Genomic DNA, 27,028 nt, shown 5'->3' on the forward strand with positions numbered 1-27,028 from the left:
TACTCTGCACCCAATTAAACTGTGGAATTCGCTGCCAGAGGATGTGATGAAAGCAGTTAGCAAACTGGGTTTGAAAAGTTTAGACAACTTCCTCGAGAAAAAGTCCATAAATCACTATTAGCCATGTAGACCTGGGAAGCTTATCCTGTTTATGATAAAGAAAGACTGAATCTGTCTTTTGGATCCCATAGGCTACTTGGGGCTTTGATGGCCAGTGTAGGAGACAGGATGATGGGCACTTCTTATGTCCTGAAATTTACATATAAACTGAGAATGCTGCGGGAGATGCATCACTTGGGGGCCACAGCCCAGCCGCCAGTTCCTGTCTGGCTTCATTTAATCATCCTCTCGCTAGTGAGAGAAAAGAAGCGGTCACACCCTGTGCCACGTTCTGCTTCTCCCTACACTTCTGGAGGAGGAGGGTAAAGAAGAGAGGTTTCTTGTTGGTAGTGCAGAGTCGGGCATGGTGTAGGTGTGCAAGTTGCTACTGCTGAGCATTCCCCACCCCACCCCATCCCACCCCGCTTTAGGCTTTGTTGCACGATTACAAATTTGCAGACATAAGAATTCGCTGCCCGTGTGAGCTGCTTATCGTTTTTAGAGAGCGCGGGACTCATGCTTTGCACACTTTCCCCCCTTTGGCTGCCATCTCAGCTTGGTTGTCCTAAGTGAAACACACTGATCCTATTCCCTTATCTGTGCGTTGTCTGTCTGTCTGTCTGACATAAGCCAGTGTCCAGCATCTTTAGTTCTTGTGACCGTTCAGGGTTCCGCGTGCCATCCTACATACACTTTCTCTAACCCTCTTATGTTAAACCATTTAGTTTTTAAGTTTCATACTGTATATTTAAGTTCCTCGGTTTTCCATCTGTTTTATTTTACTTTCCCCTTTTTTTCCCCTTTACCACCCCTTTCTCTTTTTTTTTCCTCATCTGCCCCTTCAGAAAGCTGCTGAGAAGCTAAAGGAGGAGGAGAGGAAACGACTGGCGGACGTGGAAGCCCAACTGGCGAAGCAGACGCAGCTGGCGGAGGCCCACGCCAAAGCCAAGGCCCAGGCGGAGAAGGAGGCGCAGGAGCTGCAGGCGCGCATGCAGGAGGAGGTCGTCAAGCGGGAGGTGGTGGCCGTGGACGCGGAGCAGCAGAAGCAGACCATCCAGCAGGAGCTGCACCAGCTGCGGCAGAACTCAGTCATGGAGATCAAGTCCAAGGCGAAGCTGATTGAGGAGGCCGAGTACAGCCGCAGGAAGATAGAGGAGGAGATCCGCATCGTCCGCCTGCAGCTGGAGAGCATGCAGAAGCAGAAGTCCAGCGCCGAGGATGAGCTGCAGGAGTTGAGGGCTCGGGCAGAAGAGGCCGAGCGGCAGAAGAAGCTGTCCCAGGAAGAGGCCGAGCGACTCAGGAGGCAGGTGAAGGATGAGTCGCAGAAGAAACGGGAGGCTGAGCAGGAGTTGGAGCGGAAGATCCAGGCAGAGAAGGATGCAGCACGTGAGAAGCAGAGAGCAATGGAAGACCTGGAAAAGCTTCGGAGTCAGGCAGAAGAGGCTGAAAGGAGGATGAAGCAAGCAGAGATTGAGAAGGAAAGGCAGATCAAAGTGGCACAAGAGATGGCACAACAAAGTGCTGCAGCTGAGTTGAATAGTAAGCGCATGTCCTTTGCAGAGAAGACAGCACAGTTGGAGCTTTCCCTGAAGCAGGAGCACATCACCATTACCCATCTGCAAGAAGAGTCAGAGCGCTTGAAGAAGCTGCATGAAGAAGCAGAGAAAGCAAGGGAACAGGCTGAGAAGGAGCTGGAAAAATGGCACCAGAAGGCCAATGAAGCCTTGCGCCTCCGGCTCCAAGCAGAGGAGGTGGCGCACAAGAAGACTCTGGCCCAAGAGGAAGCAGAAAAGCAAAAGGAGGATGCTGAGCGGGAAGCCAGAAAACGGACAAAAGCCGAAGAATCTGCCTTGCGCCAAAAGGAAATTGCTGAGGATGAGTTAGAGAAGCAAAGAAAATTAGCTGATGCTACTGCCCAACAGAAATTCTCCGCAGAGCAAGAGCTGATCCGCTTGAAGGCTGAGACAGAAAGTGGTGAGCAACAGCGCCTTCTTCTTGAAGAGGAGCTCTTCCGCCTGAAGAATGAGGTGAATGAGGCTATACAGAAAAGAAAAGAAATGGAGGAAGAGCTAGCCAAAGTGCGGGCAGAGATGGAGATCCTCCTGCAAAGCAAGTCCAGAGCAGAGGAAGAGTCCAGGTCCAATACTGAAAAGTCCAAGCAGATGCTGGAGGTCGAGGCCAGCAAGTTAAGAGAGCTGGCTGAAGAAGCAGCCAGGCTGCGAGCCTTATCAGAGGAAGCCAAGAGGCAGCGCCAGGTGGCAGAAGAAGAAGCCGCCCGTCAGCGAGCTGAGGCCGAAAGAATTCTTAAAGAGAAGCTCACCGCTATCAATGAAGCCACCCGCTTAAAAACAGAAGCAGAGATTGCCTTGAAGGAGAAAGAGGCAGAGAATGAACGCCTCCGACGAATGGCAGAGGATGAGGCCTACCAAAGGAAACTACTGGAAGAGCAGGCTACCCAACACAAGCAAGTCATTGAGGAAAAAATTATCCTGCTGAAGAAATCCTCCGACAATGAGCTGGACAGGCAGAAGGCCATTGTGGAAGACACACTGAAGCAGAGGCGGATTATTGAGGAAGAAATTCGTATTCTCAAGATCAACTTTGAGAAAGCTTCCGTAGGCAAGTCTGACTTGGAGCTGGAGCTGAACCAGCTCAAGAATATTGCTGAAGAGACTCAACGCAGTAAGGAGAAGGCAGAGGAAGAAGCAGAAAAGCAGAGGCAGCTGGCCCTGGAGGAAGAACAGCGCCGGAAGGAAGCAGAAGAGAAAGTCAGAAGGATCCTTGCAGATGAGCAGGAGGCAGCACGCCAGCGCAAGACAGCCTTGGAAGAAGTAGAACGCTTGAAAATCAAGGCAGAAGAGGCCAAAAGACAGAAAGAGTTGGCAGAGCAGGAGGCAGAAAGGCAGATTCAGCTGGCCCATGAAGCCGCTTTAAAGAAGATTGAAGCTGAGGAGAGAGCACATGTGGCTGTAGTCCAGCAGAAAGAGCAGGAAATACTGCAGACCAGGAGACAAGAGCAGAGCATCTTGGATAAACTGAAGGAAGAAGCTGAAAAGGCCAAGCGAGCTGCAGAAGATGCCGAGCATGCTCGCATTAGAGCTGAACAGGAAGCCGCTCTGTCACGCCAGCAGGTGGAGGAAGCAGAACGTCTGAAGCAGCAGGCCGAAGAGGAAGCCCAGGCAAAAGCTGAAGCCCAAGAGGAAGCAGAGAAGCTTCGGAAGGAGGCAGAATTGGAAGCTGCTAAGAGAGCTCATGCAGAACAGGCAGCATTGAAGCAGAAGCAGCTGGCTGATGCAGAGATGGACAAGCACAAGAAATTTGCAGAGAAAACACTGAGGCAGAAAGCTCAGGTGGAGCAAGAACTGACCAAGGTCAAGCTTCAGTTGGAAGAGACAGACCACCAGAAGACCCTCCTGGATGAGGAGTTGCAGCGCCTAAAGGAAGAAGTGACTGATGCCATGCGCCAGAAGGCTCAAGTGGAAGAGGAACTGTTCAAAGTCAAAATACAGATGGAAGAATTGATCAAACTGAAGATGAGAATTGAGGAGGAGAACAAAATGCTCATCTTGAAAGACAAGGACAGCACTCAGAAGTTCCTGGCAGAGGAGGCAGAGAAGATGAGGCAGGTGGCCGAGGAAGCAGCACGCCTGAGCATCGAAGCACAGGAAGCAGCACGCATGAGGCAACTGGCAGAAGACGACCTGGCCAACCAACGAGCTCTGGCTGAGAAGATGCTGAAGGAAAAGATGCAGGCAATTCAGGAGGCCACCAGGTTGAAGGCAGAGGCAGAGATGCTGCAGAAGCAGAAGGAACTGGCCCAAGAGCAAGCAAAGAGGTTCCAAGAGGACAAGGAACAAATACAGCAACAGCTAGCCAAAGAGACGGAGGGCTTCCAGAAAAGTCTTGAAGCTGAACGCCGATATCAGCTAGAGATTACAGCCGAGGCTGAACGTCTCAAACTGCAGGTGCTGGAGATGAGCAAAGCCCAGGTCAAAGCTGAGGAGGATGCCAAGAAATTCAAGAAGCAAGCTGAGGAGATTGGCAACAAGCTGCACCAGACCGAGCTGGCCACCAAGGAAAGGATGGCGGTGGTGCAGACTCTCGAGATCCAGAGGCACCAGAGCGGCAAGGAAGCAGAAGACCTGAGGAACGCCATCGCTGAGCTGGAGCGTGAAAAGGAGAGGCTGAAGAGGGAAGCTGAGCTGTTACAGAAAAAATCACAAGAGGTACCTAACTTACACTTTCATATTTCAGTCGTGCATGAGTCATACATATAACAGACAGTCTTGAGAAAGGAACAGTATCTATGTTCATGTTTTTAACCTCTCGTGTGCTGTATAAGTCTATTCCATATCATCATGAGATGTTAGTCTGCTCCTGGTTTTCTAACTCTCCCACCTTCTAAATCTGTACAGGTCAATAGCGTCGGACTCCATGGGGATGGGAGGCTAAATAAATCCAGACTGGAGTAATACCCCATGATGACATGGAGTTTAGATCATTTAAAAGATTAATTCTGTGTAACCTAAGTGCTTACCCCCCTCATCCTCACTAATTATCCTCCTCGCCTACATCACTAACTACCTTACAGTTAAGTAACTGAATAATAATCCATCGTTCCCAACTAACGGCAGCTCCTCCTGCTCCAATTATGCAATAACTCTGTGCTGCCTGGAAGGCCAAGTGAGTTAGCACAAGCGTGAAATCTGAGAGCATCCATGCCACCCTCCAGGCTTGATTCAGTTTGTGATACTGCTTCCTGCCCTTGCCTCTCCTAAGTATTTAGTCCCCAAATTCAGCTGACAGACACAGGAGTTAAAGCAGGTAGCATGGGGAAAAGACCTTTTACCTTTAATGACTTTCCCTGGATTAGCAATTAGTAATTTACTCTGTGCCCTGACTCTCCTGTGTTTGTGAGCTCCGTGCCTGGATAGTCTGTAGACTGTCGTCTCTTTTATTGGACTGGCACAAGGATCAGCCAGAGATGAAGGATGTACATGAATTGTCAAGACTATGTAAGTCCCTTCTTCGGCTCTGCGACATTTCTGTGCGATAGTGTCTCTGGACAACGATCCTGTCCATCTGCTTAAAGAGCCCACAGCCAGCACTGGGGCTGGGTTTCCAAGCAGAGACAAAATGCTCAGGAGAGAGGAGTGAATGGATGGTAGCAAGGCTGAAGTTTTTTGATGGTGGCATGTCTGCTGATGAGTTTTACATTTTGCTAGTATGCGTTATTCCCATGGATGCATGATTTGTTTAGACTCCATAATGTCCCAAAACTAACAAAAGTTCCTTCAGATACTTGGTGGGAGCTAAGAATCTTCATGCTCCAAGCTGTCTAAAACCTGAGACATAATTTCTGGGTAATACTGTTGTCCTGGAATCTTAATGGGTGCTCCTAGAGATTACCTCTTATGTTATAAGAATGCCATATTCTGGAAATTTGAGGTGGCATGTGTCTTGGATGTGCACCATGGAATACTCTTTGGATGTCAGAACTGCTCCATGCACATTTCAGAAACCATTCTCCACCCCACCTCCAACTTGTGCAGTGGAGCTGTTCCATGCGTGACAACTCTACAGGCAGCCAAAATATCTCAGTAACTGCCGCCTATAGTCTTAGGATTAGCTTAGTACTTCATTTGCTGCACACAGTCTCCTTTCCTGATTGGCGTTTGTGATCACTTTTTTTTTTTTTTTTTTTTAAATTTTCAATTTTCACAATTAATCATCATGAATTATTCTTTATGAGAATTCGGTACATATTCTGGAGTCAAATTTAACATAACATATATCCAGAAACAAAGAAAATAAGTAAATTGCCCTCCAAATACATTCCTAAATGTAAAATTTACTGAGGCAAGAACAAATTGAACGAGTTGAACAAAATTTCAATATACATTAACATAATCCAAAAGATAGGTGAGCAACCATGATTTACTTAGCCGATCACATGACAGGAGTTTCTAGGGGGAGTCCCAATAAGAAATCCCTCAGTTGTTTAGGGTCAAAGAAAACATAATTGTTCCCTTGGAATTTTATACAGCATTTACATGGAAATTTTAGAACATATCGGGCACCCATATCTAGTACCCTTTGTTTCATAGTGAGAAGTTCCTTCCTACGTTGCTGAGTTATCTTAATTACATCGGGATAAATCCACAGTCTTGCACCATAAAATAAAGCTGATCTATTCCTTAAGAACATTTTCAACACACAATTGCGGTCTGACAAGAACGCAAAAGATATTAACAATGCTTTCCTTTCTTTAACCTCGGTTTCAATGGACAACTCCAGTATCTCAGAAATGTCCATAGCTGGCAAGTTATCTTGTACAGCCTCGGGAGCCCCTTGGGGCAGATAGTATGCCCTGGTACAAACAGGAAATGCAGTTTCAGGTATCTTTAAGACTTCCTTCATATAAGTTTTAAATAAATCTACTGGTGAAATAAGTCTCAGTACTAGAAAGTTAATCACTCTTAAATTTAACATTCTTAAACTGTTCTCCACTTTTTCCAGCCGTCTTTCTATTGTTGTTTCTGATTTTACAAAATCCTGTTGCAAAGACTCCAATTTCTTAAGCCTGCCTTCATGGTCTTGAATTTTCATATCCATAGTCCCAATCATTGTATTGTTCTCTTGCATTTGCTGTTTTACTTCAGTCATCGACAGAGCTATTGATTTTAAAGCAGTATCTATTGCCTTAAGCGCATACCATACTTTTCCAAGGGTAATATCCTCCGGTTGTTCAATATTAACTTTCACTGCTGTGGGTTCTATATTTGTCTCACCCCTCTCCTGCAGTGCTGCCCCTCTGATGTTCCTTGCAGAGTTATCCGCAGTACACGGGTCCTTTGCTCTCCTCCTGAACCCGTCTCCAATAACACACAGGATTCCTCTCCTTGTGGGGTGGACATACCCTCTCCTTCCTCCCCTAGGCTCACCCGTAGAGGCTCCACTGGCACAGATTGTGTAAAACGCCTTGGATCTCCTCGGGTGTGGATTCAGCTGTGCGCGTCGGGTATATAGGCCTGGTCGGCTCGCCGGGGCTCAGGGTAACGTCAGGGGGAAGCCTGCTCGTTCAACTAGCTCCTCTCCGGCGACCAGCCCGACTGGCGTCCCGATCGCTCCAGCAAAGAAGCTCCCAATCCGCGGCTGGTAAGGATCCAAGAGCTGAGAAGCTTGTTGAAGCTCCCCGTACTTTCCCCTTACGTTTAGTATGGGGCATTTTCTATTCAAATTGTCAAAGCAGAAAAAACGCCGCGGAGCTCGCTGCTTATGTGTCCTACCTAGCGGCCATCTTGCCTTTGTGATCACTTTTAACCAGACTGGTTTGTCCTAAGGAGAAAGGTTAGGCACTTCACCTTTATCGGGCATCCTGTGACACCTTAACGAGCCAGTTACCAGTACTGATTAATGTGACATCCTAAAAAGGGAGTAGAGCCAGCAATTTCTAATCCAGCAAAGAGTTCTGGCACCTGGGGGTCTTCCTGAAGGAGTCACTTCCAGCCGGGGCACTCATATTCCAGATGATTTACTTGGTTCAGTAAATGGCATTGCCCAGAGGTTTTGTACTGCTCCATACCCATTATATCCCCCTTCTCCTTACAGAACCCAGAATTAGCATCTTACCCTTGTGTCTCATTTTCTGACCATGTACATTTTAGAGAGAGTTATTTCCCTTGGGATCAGAAGGCAGCGATGAGAGACCAGTCGCCCAGATGTATTAGAATGTATGCATGCTGCTCTAGAATTGCTGTGCATCTGGAACCTCAGCAGTCCAGACTCAGTAATATAAGAGAGGTTTTGTTTAGTCACCAACCTAACTTTCTCTACTCTTATCACGTGTGGATAACTGGGCCCTCTGCAGTCCCAGTTATTTCTCCAGATCATGAGCAGAAAGATGATCACCACTTCACCTCTTGTATCTGATCTGCTCCTGCTCAGCTCCTTCTGCAGAGAAAAGGGTCTGAGTTTACAAGTGGCTACCTCTTCCCCAAGCGAATGAATTACTGCTATTGGCTCAGTTTCCCTTACTGAAGGGAGAGTCCTGTCTTGCAGTGTTCCACCTTGATACATTCTCTGTGTCCATTCTTTCACGTCCTCATGATGTTTTCTCAGCCAAAATAAGGGTCTAAACCTGGGTTCCAATTTCTTTCTTTCTATAAAAGCTTTTAATATACCACTCTCTTCAAATACAATCGATCCAAAACAGTTAACAAGATAATTTGTTTACTTACATGGGTAGTGTACAGTAAAAACAACAAATACAAAAGTCAGGATACATTCTCTTCAAGAAGCTAGAGTGGTGGATGCATGGAATGGTCTTCTGGAGGAGGTAGTGGAGACAAAACCAGCAACAGAACTCAAAAAAGCCTGGGATAAGCACAGAGGATCCTTAGCTGTGGGGGAGTGAGGGGTAAAGCCTGGGATAAGCACAGAGGATCCTTAGCTGTGGGGGAGTGAGGGGTAAAGCCTGGGATAAGCACAGAGGATCCTTAGCTGTGAGGGAGTGAGGGGTAAAACCTGGGATAAGCACAGAGGATCCTTAGCTGTGGGGGAGCGAGGGGTAAAGCCTGGGATAAGCACAGAGGATCCTTAGCTGTGAGGGAGTGAGGGGTAAAGCCTGGGATAAGCACAGAGGATCCTTAGCTGTGAGGGAGTGAGGGGTAAAGCCTGGGATAAGCACAGAGGATCCTTAGCTGTGGGGGAGTGAGGGGTAAAGTCTGGGATAAGCACAGAGGATCCTTAGCTGTGGGGGAGTGAGAGGTAAAGCCTGGGATAAGCACAGAGGATCCTTAGCTGTGGGGGAGTGAGAGGTAAAGCCTGGGATAAGCACAGAGGATCCTTAGCTGTGGGGGAGTGAGAGGTAAAGCCTGGGATAAGCACAGAGGATCCTTAGCTGTGAGGGAGTGAGGGGTAAAGCCTGGGATAAGCACAGAGGATCCTTAGCTGTGGGGGAGTGAGGGGTAAAGCCTGGGATAAGCACAGAGGATCCTTAGCTGTGGGGGAGTGAGGGGTAAAGCCTGGGATAAGCACAGAGGATCCTTAGCTGTGGGGGAGTGAGAGGTAAAGCCTGGGATAAGCACAGAGGATCCTTAGCTGTGAGGGAGTGAGAGGTAAAGCCTGAGATAAGCACAGAGGATCCTTAGCTGTGGGGGGAGTGAGGGGTAAAGCCTGGGATAAGCACAGAGGATCCTTAGCTGTGGGGGGAGTGAGGGGTAAAGCCTGGGATAAGCACAGAGGATCCTTAGCTGTGAGGGAGTGAGGGGTAAAACCTGGGATAAGCACAGAGGATCCTTAGCTGTGGGGGAGTGAGGGGTAAAGCCTGGGATAAGCACAGAGGATCCTTAGCTGTGGGGGAGTGAGGGGTAAAGCCTGGGATAAGCACAGAGGATCCTTAGCTGTGAGGGAGTGAGAGGTAAAGCCTGAGATAAGCACAGAGGATCCTTAGCTGTGGGGAGTGAGGGGTAAAGCCTGGGATAAGCACAGAGGATCCTTAGCTGTGGGGAGTGAGGGGTAAAGCCTGGGATAAGCACAGAGGATCCTTAGCTGTGAGGGAGTGAGGGGTAAAGCCTGTGATAAGCACAGAGGATCCTTAGCTGTGGGGGAGTGAGGAGTAAAGCCTGGGATAAGCACAGAGGATCCTTAGCTGTGAGGGAGTGAGGGGTAAAGCCTGGGATAAGCACAGAGGATCCTTAGCTGTGGGGGAGTGAGGGGTAAAGCCTGGGATAAGCACAGAGGATCCTTAGCTGTGGGGGAGTGAGGGGTAAAGCCTGGGATAAGCACAGAGGATGCTTAGCTGTGGGGGAGTGAGGGGTAAAGCCTGGGATAAGCACAGAGGATCCTTAGCTGTGAGGGAGTGAGAGGTAAAGCCTGAGATAAGCACAGAGGATCCTTAGCTGTGGAGAGTGAGGGGTAAAGCCTGGGATAAGCACAGAGGATCCTTAGCTGTGGGGGAGTGAGGGGTAAAGCCTGGGATAAGCACAGAGGATGCTTAGCTGTGGGGGAGTGAGGGGTAAAGCCTGGGATAAGCACAGAGGATCCTTAGCTGTGAGGGAGTGAGGAGTAAAGCCTGGGATAAGCACAGAGGATCCTTAGCTGTGAGGGAGTGAGGGGTAAAGCCTGGGATAAGCACAGAGGATCCTTAGCTGTGGGGGAGTGAGGGGTAAAGCCTGGGATAAGCACAGAGGATCCTTAGCTGTGAGGGAGTGAGGGGTAAAACCTGGGATAAGCACAGAGGATCCTTAGCTGTGGGGGAGTGAGGGGTAAAGCCTGAGATAAGCACAGAGGATCCTTAACTGTGAGGGAGTGAGGGGTAAAGCCTGGGATAAGCACAGAGGATCCTTAGCTGTGGGGGAGTGAGGGGTAAAGCCTGGGATAAGCACAGAGGATGCTTAGCTGTGGGGGAGTGAGGGGTAAAGCCTGGGATAAGCACAGAGGATCCTTAGCTGTGAGGGAGTGAGGGGTAAAGCCTGGGATAAGCACAGAGGATCCTTAGCTGTGGGGAGTGAGGGGTAAAGCCTGAGATAAGCACAGAGGATCCTTAGCTGTGGGGAGTGAGGGGTAAAGCCTGGGATAAGCACAGAGGATCCTTAGCTGTGAGGGAGTGAGGGTAAAGCCTGTGATAAGCACAGAGGATCCTTAGCTGTGGGGGAGTGAGGGGTAAAGCCTGGGATAAGCACAGAGGATCCTTAGCTGTGGGGGAGTGAGGAGTAAAGCCTGGGATAAGCACAGAGGATCCTTAGCTGTGAGGGAGTGAGGGGTAAAGCCTGGGATAAGCACAGAGGATCCTTAGCTGTGGGGTGAGTGAGGGGTAAAGCCTGGGATAAGCACAGAGGATCCTTAGCTGTGGGGGAGTGAGAGGTAAAGCCTGGGATAAGCACAGAGGATCCTTAGCTGTGGGGTGAGTGAGGGGTAAAGCCTGGGATAAGCACAGAGGATCCTTAGCTGTGGGGGAGTGAGGGGGTAAAGCCTGGGATAAGCACAGAGGATCCTTAGCTGTGGGGTGAGTGAGGGGTAAAGCCTGGGATAAGCACAGAGGATCCTTAGCTGTGGGGTGAGTGAGGGGTAAAGCCAGTGATAAGCACAGAGGATCCTTAGCTGTGGGGGGAGTGAGGAGTAAAGCCTGGGATAAGCACAGAGGATCCTTAGCTGTGAGGGAGTGAGGGGTAAAGCCTGGGATAAGCACAGAGGATCCTTAGCTGTGGGGTGAGTGAGGGGTAAAGCCTGGGATAAGCACAGAGGATCCTTAGCTGTGGGGGAGTGAGGGGTAAAGCCTGGGATAAGCACAGAGGATCCTTAGCTGTGGGGGAGTGAGGGGTAAAGCCTGGGATAAGCACAGAGGATCCTTAGTTGTGGGGGAGTGAGGGGGAAAGCCTGGGATAAGCACAGAGGATCCTTAGCTGTGGGGGAGTGAGGGGTAAAGCCTGGGATAAGCACAGAGGATCCTTAGTTGTGGGGGAGTGAGAGGTAAAGCCTGGGATAAGCACAGAGGATCCTTAGCTGTGGGGGGAGTGAGGGGGTAAAGCCTGGGATAAGCACAGAGGATCCTTAGCTGTGAGGGAGTGAGGGGTAAAGCCTGGGATAAGCACAGAGGATCCTTAGCTGTGAGGGAGTGAGGGGTAAAGCCTGGGATAAGCACAGAGGATCCTTAGCTGTGAGGGAGTGAGGGGTAAAGCCTGGGATAAGCACAGAGGATGCTTAGCTGTGGGGGAGTGAGGGGTAAAGCCTGGGATAAGCACAGAGGATCCTTAGCTGTCAGGGGAGTGAGGGGTAAAGCCTGGGATAAGCACAGAGGGTCCTTAGCTGTGGGGAGTGAGAGGTAAAGCCTGGGATAAGCACAGAGGATCCTTAGCTGTGAGTGAGTGAGGGGTAAAGCCTGGGATAAGCACAGAGGATCCTTAGCTGTGAGGGAGTGAGGGGTAAAGCCTGGGTTAAGCACAGAGGATCCTTAGCTGTGGGGGAGTGAGGGGTAAAGCCTGGGATAAGCACAGAGGATCCTTAGCTGTGGGGGAGTGAGGGGTAAAGCCTGGGATAAGCACAGAGGATCCTTAGCTGTGAGGGAGTGAGGGTAAAGCCTGGGATAAGCACAGAGGATCCTTAGCTGTGGGTGAGTGAGGGGTGTAAAGCCTGGGATAAGCACCAGAGGATCCTTAGCTGTCAGGGGAGTGAGGGGTAAAGCCCTGGGATAAGCACAGAGGGTCCTTAGCTGTGGGGGAGTGAGAGGGTAAAGCCCTGGGATAAGCACAGAGGATCCTTAGCTGTGAGTGAGTGAGGGGTAAAGCCTGGGATAAGCACAGAGGATCCTTAGCTGTGAGGGAGTGAGGGGTAAAGCCTGGGTTAAGCACAGAGGATCCTTAGCTGTGGGGGAGTGAGGGGTAAAAGCCTGGGATAAGCACAGAGGATCCTTAGCTGTGGGGGAGTGAGGGGTAAAGCCTGGGATAAGCACAGAGGATCCTTAGCTGTGGGGAGTGAGGGGTAAAGCCTGGGATAAGCACAGAGGATCCTTAGCTGTGAGGGAGTGAGGGGTAAAGCCTGGGTTAAGCACAGAGGATCCTTAGCTGTGGGGGAGTGAGGGGTAAAGCCTGGGATAAGCACAGAGGATCCTTAGCTGTGGGGGGAGTGAGGGGTAAAGCCTGGGATAAGCACAGAGGATCCTTAGCTGTGGGGGAGTGAGGGGTAAAAGCCTGGGATAAGCACAGAGGATCCTTAGCTGTGAGGGAGTGTGGGGGTAAAGCCTGGGATAAGCACAGAGGATCCTTAGCTGTGGGGGAGTGAGGGGTAAAGCCTGGGATAAGCACAGAGGATCCTTAGCTGTGGGGGAGTGAGAGGTAAAGCCTGGGATAAGCACAGAGGATCCTTAGCTGTGGGGGAGTGAGGGGTAAAGCCTGGGATAAGCACAGAGGATCCTTAGCTGTGGGGGAGTGAGGGGTAAAGCCTGGGATAAGCACAGAGGATCCTTAGCTGTGGGGGAGTGAGGGGTAAAGCCTGGGATAAGCACAGAGAATCATTAGCTGTGGGGGAGTGAGGGGTAAAGCCTGGGATAAGCACAGAGGATCCTTAGCTGTGGGGGAGTGAGGGGTAAAGCCTGGGATAAGCACAGAGGATCCTTAGCTGTGAGGGAGTGAGGGGTAAAGCCTGGGATAAGCACAGAGGATCCTTAGCTGTGGGGGAGTGAGGGGTAAAGCCTGGGATAAGCACAGAGGATACTTAGCTGTGGGGGAGCGAGGGGTAAAGCCTGGGATAAGCACAGAGGATCCTTAGCTGTGAGGGAGCGAGGGGTAAAGCCTGGGATAAGCACAGAGGATCCTTAGCTGTGGGGGAGTGAGGGGTAAAGCCTGGGATAAGCACAGAGGATCCTTAGCTGTGGGGGAGTGAGGGGTAAAGCCTGGGATAAGCACAGAGGATCCTTAGCTGTGGGGGAGTGAGGGGGTAAAGCCTGGGATAAGCACAGAGGATCCTTAGCTGTGGGGGAGTGAGGGGTAAAGCCTGGGATAAGCACAGAGGATCCTTAGCTGTGGGGGAGTGAGAGGTAAAGCCTGGGATAAGCACAGAGGATCCTTAGCTGTGGGGGAGTGAGAGGTAAAGCCTGGGATAAGCACAGAGAATCATTAGCTCTGGGGGAGTGAGGGGTAAAGCCTGGATAAGCACAGAGGATCCTTAGCTGTGGGGGAGTGAGAGGTAAAGCCTGGGATAAGCACAGAGAATCATTAGCTCTGGGGGAGGGAGGGGTAAAGCCCTGGGATAAGGCACAGAGGATCCTTAGCTTGTGGGGGAGTGAGAGGTAAAGCCTGGGATAAGCACAGAGGATCCTTAGCTGTGGGGGAGTGAGAGGTAAAGCCTGGGGATAAGCACAGAGAATCATTAGCTCTGGGGGAGTGAGGGGTAAAGCCTGGAGGGTCATAATCAGTAGACACTTTAGTGAAGAAGTTATCTAGCTAAAGTTAGCCGGATAATTTGTTCCTGTATATTCGGCAGGATCAACACCCCCCTGAATATACTCGCTAAACATATCCGGCTATATGTTTCAATATAGCTGGTTAGGTTTTTTTTAGTAATCTGGCCTTTTGTGACCAGATAACATTCAGCTTATCAGGATATCTTCAAAGATAAAGTAAGTAGATCTGTCAAACTTTAAAGAAAAAGAAGTGAAAGGGCCGGCAGCCTGATTTCCTCCCTCCCGCCTGAAACATCACAGTGGCCCTGTTGGACCGTGGCTCCTGCACCCCCAAACCCTTCTTACATCCCTGCTTTCCCGGCATGCAGGTCGGGGCCTAGCCCTCCTCCCAGTTTCCTAAAACGTTGGGCTGCTGAAGTGTCGCGGCCGGGAGTAAGGGGCACACATTCCCCATCCCAGTGCTGCTCTGGCCTAGGCCTTCGTTTGTAGCTGATGCCGCCAGTGCTGCCTCGCTCCCGGCAGGGGGGGGGGGAGGTCACCGTGGCACTTCAGCAGTGCAGGTCGGGGAAAGGGGGGGGACAGTCTGCTGAGCAATGTTTTGGGAAATCAGGGGAGAGGAGGGCCTGAGAACACAGGGAGTTTTACTAAATGTCAGAGGAGTTTGGGGGCCAACAGGGCCATCAGCCAACGACTGAAAACACAAAGAACAGAGAATTTAAAAAAAAACCCCAAAAACCAGTTCATGCAACACTCCCTTTAGTCCTCAGATAAAATTCCCTACCCCAGAGCCAACCACTGCTTTCCCAGTTATATTCCTAACTTCTGACCCATCAGAATTGCCCGTCAGATGCAGGGAAGATTCAGACACATCCCGGCTCTCATATTTTGTTGTTCACACTACAGTAACTTAAGTGTATTAAAACACAAGTTTTAGCAGTAAGTTAAACCAGCATCCCTGGATATTTATAGAGCAAAAAATAGTTAGGGAAAAAGACTAGTGTCAAGTAAAATAGAAATATATATTAGCTGGTCTATAACAACCTGATTTAGCTTAATGGGTCTCCTTGGATTTAAGTATTAAAAAAACAAACTTTAATACATTTAATAGTAAAAATCTTATCAAACACTATTTTTAATGAAAAGCGGGGGCCCTCAGTACCTCGCTTAACCGGAAATGGATCCATACTGACATAGGCAGACCTGAGATACATTGTGGAATTAATTTAATACTGCATGTGATTCAGTGACAGTGTACATGTGACAGCAGCCCAGCAGGCATTGTTTAAATCCTGCCAATTGAATTGCCCCTGAGGCAGCTCTACGAGCGAAACTCGGCCAGAGTCGGGCACATAATAAAGGGCTTCATGTGATCATCCGATTCCTATTGTTTCCTCGCTTAAGAGTGCCTCATTTGCCAGTTATTGCAATCATGCCCGACTAACAAAGGCAGAAGAATGCAGATACGATTTACAAACCGCGTGCCCTGACGCAACGTTAGAAATCTAGCACCAAAGGAATGGGCTGCGTGTAAAATGTAAAAATACCGCCAAGACAACTTTAAAAGGTAAGCGAATTCCTATATAGCATTCCAAATACGTGATCCTGCGGTGAAGACGTTTCAGTTTCCCTCACAAAATTGTTAATGGTTGGGCAATTGCGTTGAACAGTGATTGTTGGCAAGATATTCCAGTCTCCGGTTGTCTAAAATGCAGCTTGTGAATTTCGAGCAAGTTTAAAGACTTTGTCAAATGTAACCGGAATTATACGTACATACCATCAAAAAGAAAATGATTTAAGGTTGATGGAACAAAATGCATAGCCGGTATTGCATACTTTGAGCACCATTAAAGAAACAGTCACACAGTTGGCGGCTACAAAGATTTTATGAAAATTGAAAAAATAAAAGCAGTGGTGAGACCCATGATTGCAATGACTGGCAAATGAGGCACTCTTAAGCGAGGTACTCTGCCAGTACTGAGGTCCCCCGCTTTTCATTAAAAATAGTGTTTGTTCCCTGTACGTACCCAGATCAGTCCAGACAGTGGGTTGAGCCTCCTGTCCAGCAGATGGAGCCAGAGAAAAACTGAAAGGGTATCCTATATGAGGACAGGGCTCACCCTGGGCCCCTCAGTATTTCTCTGGCTCCAGCAGATGCAGACAGACGAACCTGCGGTTCCCTCTCCTTACTAATTCTTCTATTTCTTCTCTTCAGAGATTTTTTCCTTCAGGTCTCCCTGGATCAAGCAAGTATTATCTAAAACAAAAAAAAATTGAGCAGTGTGGGTTGTTTTTTTTTTTCTCACAGGAGACAGTCCTGTCTCCTAGCTCTTGTGGAGTCCTAGGGGGGATTTTCCCCTTCTTTAAGCAGCTTCGGTCTCTTATTCCTGGTGGCCTTTGGGTTTTCCCTACTTAGGGTGATACTGGTGGTCCATTCACTCCCCCTCCTTGACTTTGGTGACCCCAGAGATGTGCTATGCCTCTGGTCCCATTGCAGAGACGGTTACATTCCTCTGCTGTGTCAGGGCACAATAAAGTCTAAGGGAATCCTCTTAAAAACAAAAAAAACAGATTTTATAAGTGGAAAAGGCTATTCTTTATGGCTTGGTGCCGACCGGCAGGGAAAGAAGCGGCTCGGCGCTTTCGCCGGCTCCCGCGTTTCTGAGCTGACAGACTCAGCTGATTTCTTCGCGGCCCTGATGCTGAGATCAGTGTTTTGCAGTGCCTGCGGGGAGCCTGCTTCGCGGCCCTCCCGCGACGGCCTTCGCTCAGTCTGCTTGCCCGGAGGGGAGGGGACCCTCTGGGGCACCTTTTAAATCGACGACCCAAGGTCGGGTCGGGAAGCATGCGTCCGGGCCGTCCTCTTCTCAGAAAACCGCGGGAACGGCGGACATTTTGTGCCCGGACCTCGCAACAGGCTCGGGGCCTCAGGGGAGAGGGGAGCCGGATTTTGCTCAATCGCCACCTAATTTAAGCCCTATGGGCTATCCTCCTCCTGATTATGACCCTCTCCAGGGGGCCCCTCCCCCTCAGTTGCCTGGAAAAGCACACCACCGTTTCTCCACGGAGTTTGTGCTCCTGTTACACAGATCTTTTTTGGCAAGTTTGGAGAAACAGGGGGATCCCGCTCCGGGCCCCCCCCCCCCCCCCGCGGCAAAAATCCCTCGTTTGGTCGGGGGCCAGGGCTCTGGCACCCCAGACTCACAGGGTGCTACCAGGGTCAGGACCCACCTGACCTTCCTCAGCCCGCTCAGCTGCCAGATCCGGATGACGACCCGGATCTGTCTCTGGTGAATCCGCCCGAGGAGGGAGATGATCCACAGGTCCTGAGATTGTTTAAAAACGGGAGGAACTTGATCCACTCATTCTTTTGTTCTGGATGAACTTGGGATTGAGGTCCCCTCAGAAGAACCTGCCGGTACCTCCACTTCCCTTACCGTAGACCCGGTCCTAGCGGGCCTTAGGGCTCCTCCTCAGACTTTTCCTTTTCATCCTATGCTTATGCAGATCCTGCACCAGGAATTGGAATCCCCCGAGTCTGGCCTCCGAGTGGGCAGGGCGATGGATAAACTATACCCTCTGCCGGATCAGGCCCTTGACATTCTAAAGGTCCCCGAGGTTGACGCTTCGGTGTCCGCTATCACCAAAGGCATCACTATCCCAGTGGTGGGGCGACGGCCTTAAAGAATCTTCAAGATCGCAAGTTGGAACTGCATCTCAAGAGAATCTTTGAGGTGCTGGCCTTAGGAGTTCAGGTGACGATTTGTAGCAGTCTCATGCAGAGGGCAAGCCTCAGATGGGTTCAACAACTGCTCAGCACCCAGGACCGCTTGTTCAGCAGAGGCCGAACAAGCGAAGCAGCTCGAAGCTGCAATTGTGTATGGGGCTGATGCCCTTTATGATTTCCCTCCGGATGCAGGCCACGGCAATGGTCTCCGCGGTTTCCGCCAGGCATCTCCTTTGGCTGCGAAACTGGGCGGCGGCCTCCTCTTCCAGTCTCAGTTGGGCACTCTCCCTTTAAGGGCAAGTTGCTTTTTGGGGAGGACCTGGAACAAGCTTATTAAATCCTTGGGAGACAACAAGGTTCATAAGCTGGCTGAGGACCGCCCTAAACAGTCCAAATCCTTTTTTCCTTCGCGCTCTCGTTCAGGGGTCCGCGCAGGTACAACAAACTGCAAGGGTCCTTTCAGCGGAATTCCTCCACCCGATCGCAGGCATGGTCTTATTCCTTTCAGGGGCATCGACCTTTCGAGATGGCAACCCCAAGGATCCGCCATGAAGTCCTCGCAATGAGATGCGGACAGCCCATTCCTCCGCTTGCGCCTTAGTGGGACGTCTGTCCTTTTTCTCGAGGAATGGGCCAAAATCACTATGGATCAGTGGGTCCTGGATGTGATTCGGAAGAGGTTACGCATTAGAAGTTTGCTTGGGACCTTCCGGACTGACACCTGATCCCGCCACACAGCAGTTGAAAAGTGGCCAGCGGTGTGTCAGACTCTCGACAGGCTCCTGGAGCTCGGAGCCATAGTCCCTGTTCCCCCAAAGGAACAGGATCCGGCCAGTATTCCATCTACTTCATCGTCCTCAAAAAGGACGGCTTCCTTCCGACCAATCCTGGACGTCAAGAGACTCAACCAAGCACTCAAGGTTCCCCGTTTTCGAATAGAGACCCTGAGGGCGGTCATAGTGGCGGATTGCTCCAGCGAGTTTCTTGCTTCCCTCGATCTCACGGAGGCTTACCTTCATTTCCCTATTTGCAAGGAGCGCCAGACGTTTCTTCGCTTCAACATTCTGGGCCAGCACTTCCAGTTTCAGGCTCTCCCATTTGGGCTCACCACTGCTCCTTGTACGTTCACCAAGGTGGTGGTGGTGGTGGTGCGGCCTTCCTCTGGCGGGAGGAATCTTAGTCCATCCCTACCTGGATGACTGGCTCATCCGGGCGAAGTTGGAGAAGCTCTGTGCGGCAGCAGTCAGTCGTGTTGGTCCTCACCTCTCTCGGGTGGATTGTCAACTAGTCCAAGAGCTACCTTGTGCCCTCCCAGGTTCTGGAATTTCTGGGAGCTCGTTTTGACACTTGCGTGCCCCAAGGTCTCCCTACCCGAGGTCCAGGCGCTCAAGCTCATGAAGCAGGTATAGCATCTCGTCTCTCTCTCGTTGCCCATGGCCTGGAACTACCTCAAAGTACTGGGCCCTATGACTTCCACTATAGATCTGGTTCCCTGGGTGTTTGCGCATATGCGTCCTTTGCAGAAAGCTTTGCTAGCCCGCTGGAAGCCAGTCTCTGAGCATTTTCAGGCGCTCCTACCGCTTCCCGAATCTACCATCGCCAGCATACAGTGGTGGCTCTCACTCGATCACCTGTCAAAGGGTATGCCTCTGGAGATTCCCCTGTGGATTGTCGTGATGACGGATGCCAGCCTCTCCGGTTGGGGAGCAGTGTGTCAGTCTCAATTGACTCAGAGAAGTTGGACCGTGATCCAATCCAAGTGGCACATCAACCGCCTGGAGGCCCAGACTGTCCAACTGGCACTCAGGTTCTTCCCCCCCCTTAATCCACCGCAATGCGGTGAGAGTCCTCTCCGACAATGCCACCACAGTAGCTTACATCAACCGCCAGGGGGGGCACAAGGAGTCGCCTGGTGGCCCTGGAAACCAGCAAACTGTTTGCATGGGTGGAATGCCAGTTGGACCGCCTGGCGGCCTCCCACATTGCAGGGAAGGAGAATGTTCAGGCTGAACTTCCTCAGTTGTCAACATCTCGACCCCGGAGAGTGGGAGTTGTCGGAAGAAGCGATGAATTTAGTCGTGCGCAAGTGGGGGGCTCCCCACTCGGACTTGATGGCCACTTTGAAAAATGTGAAGGCTCCCAGGTTCTTCAGTCGAAGAAGGGAACAATGCTTGGAGGGCATGGATGCTCTGGCCCTGCCCTGGCCCTGCGATGTCCTCCTCTACATGTTCCCACCTTGGCCCCTGGTGGGAAAGGTTCTCAGATGGATAGAAGTTCACAAAGGGCTGGTAATTCTCATCGTGACGGAGTGGCCCCAAAACCCATGGTTCGTGGACCTCATGAATCTCGCGTTGGATGGCCCTCTTTGTCTCGGTCACCTCCACAACCTCCTCTGACAAAGTCTCGTATTTTTCGAGCACGGATCGCTTTTGTCTAGCGGCCTGGCTTTTGAGCAGCGGTGCCTAAGAAAGGGGCTATAAGGAGGAAGTGATATCCACTTTGTTGTATGCACGTAAAACCTCTAATTCTCTTGCTTATGTTCGAGTTTGGAGAGTGTTTGACAATATGTGTACGGATGCTGGGGTATCGATGCACAGGGCCTCGGTCTCCTTGGTTCTCTCCTTCCTCCAGAACGGTCTCTCTAAAGGTTTATCTTTCAACTCCTTACGTGTTCAGGTTTCAGCCCTCGGTTCCCTATTAGGGAGGCTTGACAGTTACACAGTGGCAGCCATCCGGATGTCGTATGGTTTCTAAAGGAGCTAAGCATTTTGAATCCGCTGGCCCAGGCCTACTTGTCCTTTTTGGAGTCTTAACCTGGTCCTTCGTGTCCTCTGCGAGGCGCTCTTTGAGCCCCTCTGACGGGCCACGCTCAAGGACCTGATGCTTAAGATGGTTTTCTGGTGGCTATTTGTTCGGCCAGGAGGGTGTCCGAGCTTCAAGCTTTATCCTGTAGGGAACCCTTCCTGCAGTTCTCGTATTCGGGGGTCTCTCTAAAAACAGCTCCCTCCTTTCTGCCAAAGGTGGTTTCCTCCTTTCATGTAAATCAGTCCTGTGAAGCTCCCTGCCTTTTCTCCGGAGGATATTGCTAGTGCGGGCTGGTAGTGATCTATGCCATTTGGATGTTAAGAGAGTTCTTCTGCAGTACTTACAGCTCACCAATGACTTCAGGGTCTCTGATCATCTCTTTGTTCTATGGAGTGGGCCTCATAAGGGGCAGAAGGCCTCTTAAAGCCACCATAGCTCGCTGGCTAAAGGAAGCAATCTCATCTGCATATCTTTGCCAGGGCCTGCCAGATCCAGAGGGTCTAAAACCTATTCTCTGCGCCTCGTGGTTCTCTGCAGGAAATTTGCAGAGTAGCCACTTGGAAATCGCTACATATTTTTGCTCGGCATTATCGTCTTGTCGGGGCGCCAGTGTTTGGTTCCTTCAGCAGACTGGTACTCCGAGTGGAACCATCTTGGTCCCACCCTAGTTAGGGAAGCTTTGGTACATCCCACTATCTGGGACTGATCCGGGTACGTTACAGGGAAAGGAAAATTAGTTCTTGCCTGTCTCATCTTGTTCCTGTAGTACCACGGATCAGTCCAGACTCCCTCCCGGTCTACTGTTTTTCAGTCCACTTGTACTGTTTTTCCCTTACAGCTGTGGAGAATGCCTTTTTCCTTGCAGAAATGTTATATAACAGAATCATAAGGGCACTGGACGTTTCTACCACATAGACACAAGCTATTTATTGCACTGTTCCTAGTTAGCATTATAATTATTCATATTGGATTAGCTACTTTCTTGATCTTATTTCGGGTTTCAATTTCTGATTATGTTATCTGGCCTTTGTTAACATTTATACTGAGGGGCGCAGGGGTGAGCACTGTCCTGATATAGGATACCCTTTCAGTTTTTCTCTGGCCTCCATCTGCTGGACAGGAGGCTCAACCACTGTCTGGACTGATCCGTGGGATACTACAGGAACGAAAATTAAACAGGTAAGAACTAATTTTCCTATAAGATCTTTGCTATTAAATATATTAAAGTTTTGTATTTTAATGCTTAATCCAAGGAGACCCATTAAGCTAAATCAGGTTGTATAGACTGGTTAATATATTTCCTATTTATAGAGCAAGCACACAAGCAACCGATTTTTATAGCTGATTTTCAATAAATACAGAATAGCAGTAAAAGTGAATATAAGAACTGTGAGCAGTCTTTTATTTCCTTTGGCTCCCTCCATCCTGATTTTCCAATATGTTGTTGTTTTTATTATTCTGTAATTTTATATTTTTCTGATTTATGTATGGTTATCCTTAGAGCTTAGAAAATCTAAGCATCCAATAAAATATTTAAATAAATAAATAAATGAACACCATAATTATAACATATATATGGTTAAGATAGGAAATATAGCAGATAAAGACCAAAATGATTCATCCAGTCTGCCAAAGCAGGTGTTATTCTAAGGGTAATGAGGCCCCATCCCAGCCATAAGAATAGGTAATATTCCCCCTGCTCCCTGGACTTTAGAGGGCCTGCCCCAGCTGGATGGATTGCCCCTGCCCCTGCCCTATCGCCATAATGAAGTGAACTTGGTTTACGAGCCACATAAAACCATATGCACGAATGGATCCACTCGAATGCAACCACTGGCTGGTTGTAACTTCTGCTCCAGTCAGATTACTCTGCTACATAAATGTTTCACCAAAAGTTGCCATAGGTTAACCCAGTTCTGTCACTTCCATCCTCTAGCCACTAAGAAACATTTGTGTTGATCCCACTGACTTTTAGATTCCATTACCATTCTTATCTTCACTACCTCTTCTGATAGGGCATTCCAGGCATCCAACACTATTTCCCATGAAAAAAATATTTCCTAATGTTGCTCCCTGAGTCTACCCACTCAGAGCTTCATATCAATGACCCTTAATTCTACAACTTCGCTTGCACTGGAAGGGGGTTTGTTCTTGTGCAATTATTAATTACCTCTCAGGTATTAGAAATCTGTATCTCTATGGAGAGGAGGAACAAGGAAGACTATCATAATACAGATTTCCCCTAGTCAAATTTTACTTCATGTCCTTCCTAACAGTCTCTTTCTTACTGAGCTTTCTTCCCATCTGTCTTTGTAACCACTGATCATTTTGCAGTATGTGTAAGTAGATCTCCAACTGACACATTTTTTCCTCTGTTTACCCTTTTTTAGATGCAGGTGGCTCAGCAAGAACAGCTGCGCCAGGAGACTAAAGTCCTCCAAACAACATTTTTATCTGAGAAGCATCTCCTTCTTGAAAAGGAGAACGTATATTGAGGAGGAGAAGCCAAGCTGGAAGAAGCTTTATGAAGATGAGGTCCGCAAAGCTCAGAAGCATGAAGCAAGAACAAGTAACAAGACACCAACTCAGCAGCTGGAGGGGGAGAAACAGCAGCTGAAAAACCAGCATGGACGAAGCTCTAAAGAAACAGAAAGCGGCTGAAGAGAATGTCCGTCCACAAGCAAGAAGAGCTACATCAACTAGACAAGAAGAGACAAGACCAGGAAGAAGCTCCTAGCAGATGAAAACAGGAAACTCAGGGAGAAAACTTGAACAACTAGAAGAGGAACACAGAATAGCCTTGGCCCAAACCAGAGAAATGATGATTCAGACTTGATGACCTTTCTAGGGAGCTCCAAGTCTCACCACCCTACTAACACAAACTAATGCTATGCCCAATGGCAGAGATGCAGTAGATGCCTTGCTCAAAATGAGAATGACCGAGCTAGGGTTTGGATGGTTTGCGGCAGAAGGTGACAGCAGACAAGCTGAGTATTGGCAGGTATCCTGAGCAAGAGAGAATCTTAGAGAGCTGAAGAAAGGCCAGGTGACAGTAATTGAGCTTTCTCAAAGAGATGATATTAAAAAGTACTTGCAAGGGAAGAGTAGTATTGCTGGCTTGCTGATAAAGCCAAATAATGAAAAGATGAGTATCTACGAAGCCATGAAGAAAAAGCTCCTGACCCCTGGCACTGCTCTTATTTTACTGGAAGCTCAGGCTGCCTCAGGCTTCATAATTGATCCTGTGAAGAATAAAAGACTGTCAGTTAATGAAGCTGTGAGGGAAAAATGTTATTGGTCCTGAGTTGCCACAATAAATGCTTTCTGCTGAAAGGGGCAGTTACAGGCTACAAAGATCCCTACACGGGAGATAAGATCTCCCTTTTCCAGGCCATGAAAAAGGACCTTATTGTAAGGGACCATGGCATTCGCCTTCTTGAAGCCCAGATTGCCACTGGAGGTATCATTGATCCAGTTGATAGTCATCGCTTGCCCTTGGAAGTTGCCTACAAGCGTAACTACTTTGATGAAGAGATGAATGATATCCTTTCAGACCCATCTGATGACACCAAAGGATTCTTTGATCCCAACACCCAAGAGAACCTTACTTACTTGCAATTGATGGAGCGATGTATGACGGATCCAGAGACAGGACTCTGCCTGCTTCCCCTTACCGATAAAGCAGCAAAAGCAGAACTGGCTTACACAGACACAGAAGCCAAAGATGTATTCAAGAAAGCCACTGTGTCCGTACCATTTGGTAAATTTCAGGGAAAGACTGTCACCATCTGGGAAATCATTAACTCAGAATACTTCACTGAGGAGCAGAGACGAGATCTCATCCGTCAGTACAAAACTGGGAAAATTACAGTAGAGAAGATTATCAAGATTATTATCACTGTGGTGGAGGAGAATGAGAAGAAAAAACAGCTGTGCTTTGATGGCCTCCGGGATTCTGTGCCAGCAGCTGAACTAGTAGAAAGTAAAATCATTGACAAAGATCTGTACAATGAGTTGCACCAGGGCAAGAAGTCTGTGAAGGAAGTTTCTGAAGTGGACTCTGTTAAGAATACCTGAAGGGAACAACTGCAATTGCAGGTGTCCTGGTAGAACCTACTGGGGAAAAGATGTCTTTCTATGATGCCTTGAAGAAAAATCTGTTGAAGCCAGAGGTTGCTTATAATCTTCTTGAAGCTCAAGCAGGCACTGGCTACATAATTGATCCAGTTAAGAATGATAAGTTCCCTGTTGAAGAGGCTGTTAAAGCCCGTGTTGTTGGTCCAGAATTCCATGAGAAGCTTCTGTCTGCAGAGAAAGCTGTAACGGGTTACAAAGATCCTTACACAGGGAATACTGTCTCATTATTCCAAGCTCTGAAAAGAGGGCTGATCCCTACTGATAATGGAATTCGCCTTTTGGATGCCCAGCTTGCCACAGGTGGCATAATTGATCCAGTAAATAGCCACCGTGTTCCACTTGATATCGCCTACAAGAGGGGATACCTAGATGAAGAGACAAATAAGACTTTAGCAAAGCCCACTGATGAAACCCAGCGCTTCTATGATCCAAACACTCAGGAGAATCTTACCTATTCCCAATTGCAGACAAAATGCAAGTTGGACAAAAAGACTGGTCTTTATATGCTACCACTTTCAGAACAAGCCAATACAATCCCAGCAGGAAGGAAATTTACACTGATAACCAAGCCAAAGATGTGTTCACAAAGGCAACAGTGGAAGTACCAAGTGGCTCTTTTAAAGGCAAGACTGTTACCATCTGGGAGCTTATTAACTCTGAGTATTTCACTGAAGAACAGAAGAGAGAATTAATTAGGCAATATAAGACAGGGAAAGTCACGATTGAGAAGATTATAGATAATGATCACAATCATTGAAGAACTGAACAAAGAAACAAGAAAGATTAACATTTAGTGGCCTACGAGCCCCCAGTACCTGCAGTTGAGCTGCTGGAATCTAATATAATTAATAAGACACAGTATGACCAACTTAAAGAAGGCAAGAAATCAGTGAAGGAAATCTCTGAGACTGATTCTGTGAAGAGGTACCTCCAAGCAGTGACTGCATTGCCGGAAGTCCTTCTGCAACAAACCAAAGAAAAAATGAACATTTACCAAGCCATGAAGAGAGACTTGCTGAGACCAGGGACAGCTCTTATTCTTCTGGAAGCCCAAGCTGCAACTGGTTTCATAATTGATGCAGTAAAGAATCAAAAACTGTATGTTAATGAGGCTGTGAAAGCTGGTGTCGTCGGACCAGAACTACATGAAAAGCTTCTCTCGGCCGAAAAAGCAGTGACTGGGTTTAAAGACCCATATTCAGGAAAAACCATCTCTGTTTTTGAAGCCATGAAGAAGGGACTTATTCTTAAGGATCATGGAATTCGTATTCTGGAAGCCCAGGTAGCACAGGTGGTATCATTGACCCAGTGCACAGCCATCGTGTCCCTGTAGATATTGCCTACAAGCGTGGTTACTTGATGAAGAAATGAGCAAGATCCTGTCTGACCCAAGTGATGACACTAAAGGGTTTTTTGACCCCAACACCCAAGAGAACCTCACCTACCTGCAAACTTAAAGAGAGGTGTATTAAAGACCCAGAGACAGGTCTGTACCTCCTCTCCCTGAGTAAGCAAGAAAGCCTGCAGCAATGGAGGCTGCTCCAAAATACAGCGAAGAAGATGCTAAGAAGGTATTTGAGGAGACAAAGATTGACATTCCTGTAGGCACCATGGCAGGGTCTTCCATGACCATGTGGGAACTTATGCAGTCTGACTAATCCCAGCTGATGAAAGGGAAAGGCTGATGAAGGAGTTCCGTTCTGGTCAACTTACAAAAGAGCGCATGATTATCATCATCATTGAAATCACTAGAGAAGACGGAAATTGTTAGACAGCATGAGCTGTACTCCTATGACTTTGTGCGCCGTAGAATTTCTTGCTGAGGAACTGTATGAGTCCAAGATCATTACTCTGGAGATTTATAACATGCTGAAGCAAGGAACTAAACCATTCAAGAGGTTATACAGATAGAGACCATCTGGAAATATTTGTATGGAACACAGGCTGTGTTGCTTGGCATACAGATCCCTTCCACCAAAGAGATAATTAGTATCTATCAGCATGAAAGAGAGGCTGATATCACCCGAAGTAGCTCATGCATTGCTGGATGCTCAAGCTGCCACCGGCTTATTATAGACCCTGTGAAGAATGAGATGCTGACAGTTGATGAGCTGTCAGGAAAGGGAGTAGTTGGTCCTGAAATACATGACAGACTTCTCTCAGCTGAAAGAGGCTGTCACAGGCTACCGAGATCCTTACAGTGAGCAAGATGATTTCCCTCTTCAGGCCATGAAAAAAGATCTATTCCGTCAGAGCATGCCTTGAAATTGTTAGATGCCCAGCTAGCTACAGGTGGCATCATTGATCCACGTTTTGGATTCCACTTACCAATAGAAATCGCCTACCAGCGTGGCTACCTTAAA

General features: G+C 48.7%; 1 protein-coding gene across 1 annotated transcript in view; it reads left to right on the forward strand.

The window, feature by feature from the left end:
• Positions 1-27,028, forward strand: part of PLEC (plectin) — a 443,280-nt gene that overhangs the window by 403,716 nt on the left and 12,536 nt on the right. Inside the window, 26 exon segments of the mRNA XM_029592256.1 lie at positions 945-4,325; positions 22,919-23,014; positions 23,016-23,144; positions 23,146-23,202; positions 23,204-23,257; positions 23,259-23,291; positions 23,293-23,814; positions 23,816-23,863; positions 23,865-24,597; positions 24,600-25,192; positions 25,195-25,400; positions 25,402-25,428; positions 25,430-25,472; positions 25,474-25,948; positions 25,951-26,019; positions 26,022-26,116; positions 26,118-26,172; positions 26,175-26,318; positions 26,321-26,412; positions 26,414-26,482; positions 26,484-26,550; positions 26,553-26,664; positions 26,666-26,730; positions 26,733-26,836; positions 26,838-26,904; positions 26,907-27,028. Of these exon segments, the coding sequence (XP_029448116.1) occupies positions 945-4,325; positions 22,919-23,014; positions 23,016-23,144; positions 23,146-23,202; positions 23,204-23,257; positions 23,259-23,291; positions 23,293-23,814; positions 23,816-23,863; positions 23,865-24,597; positions 24,600-25,192; positions 25,195-25,400; positions 25,402-25,428; positions 25,430-25,472; positions 25,474-25,948; positions 25,951-26,019; positions 26,022-26,116; positions 26,118-26,172; positions 26,175-26,318; positions 26,321-26,412; positions 26,414-26,482; positions 26,484-26,550; positions 26,553-26,664; positions 26,666-26,730; positions 26,733-26,836; positions 26,838-26,904; positions 26,907-27,028 (7,458 nt within the window).

This window comes from Rhinatrema bivittatum, chromosome 2, assembly GCF_901001135.1.
Source record: "Rhinatrema bivittatum chromosome 2, aRhiBiv1.1, whole genome shotgun sequence".
NCBI lineage: Eukaryota > Metazoa > Chordata > Amphibia > Gymnophiona > Rhinatrematidae > Rhinatrema > Rhinatrema bivittatum.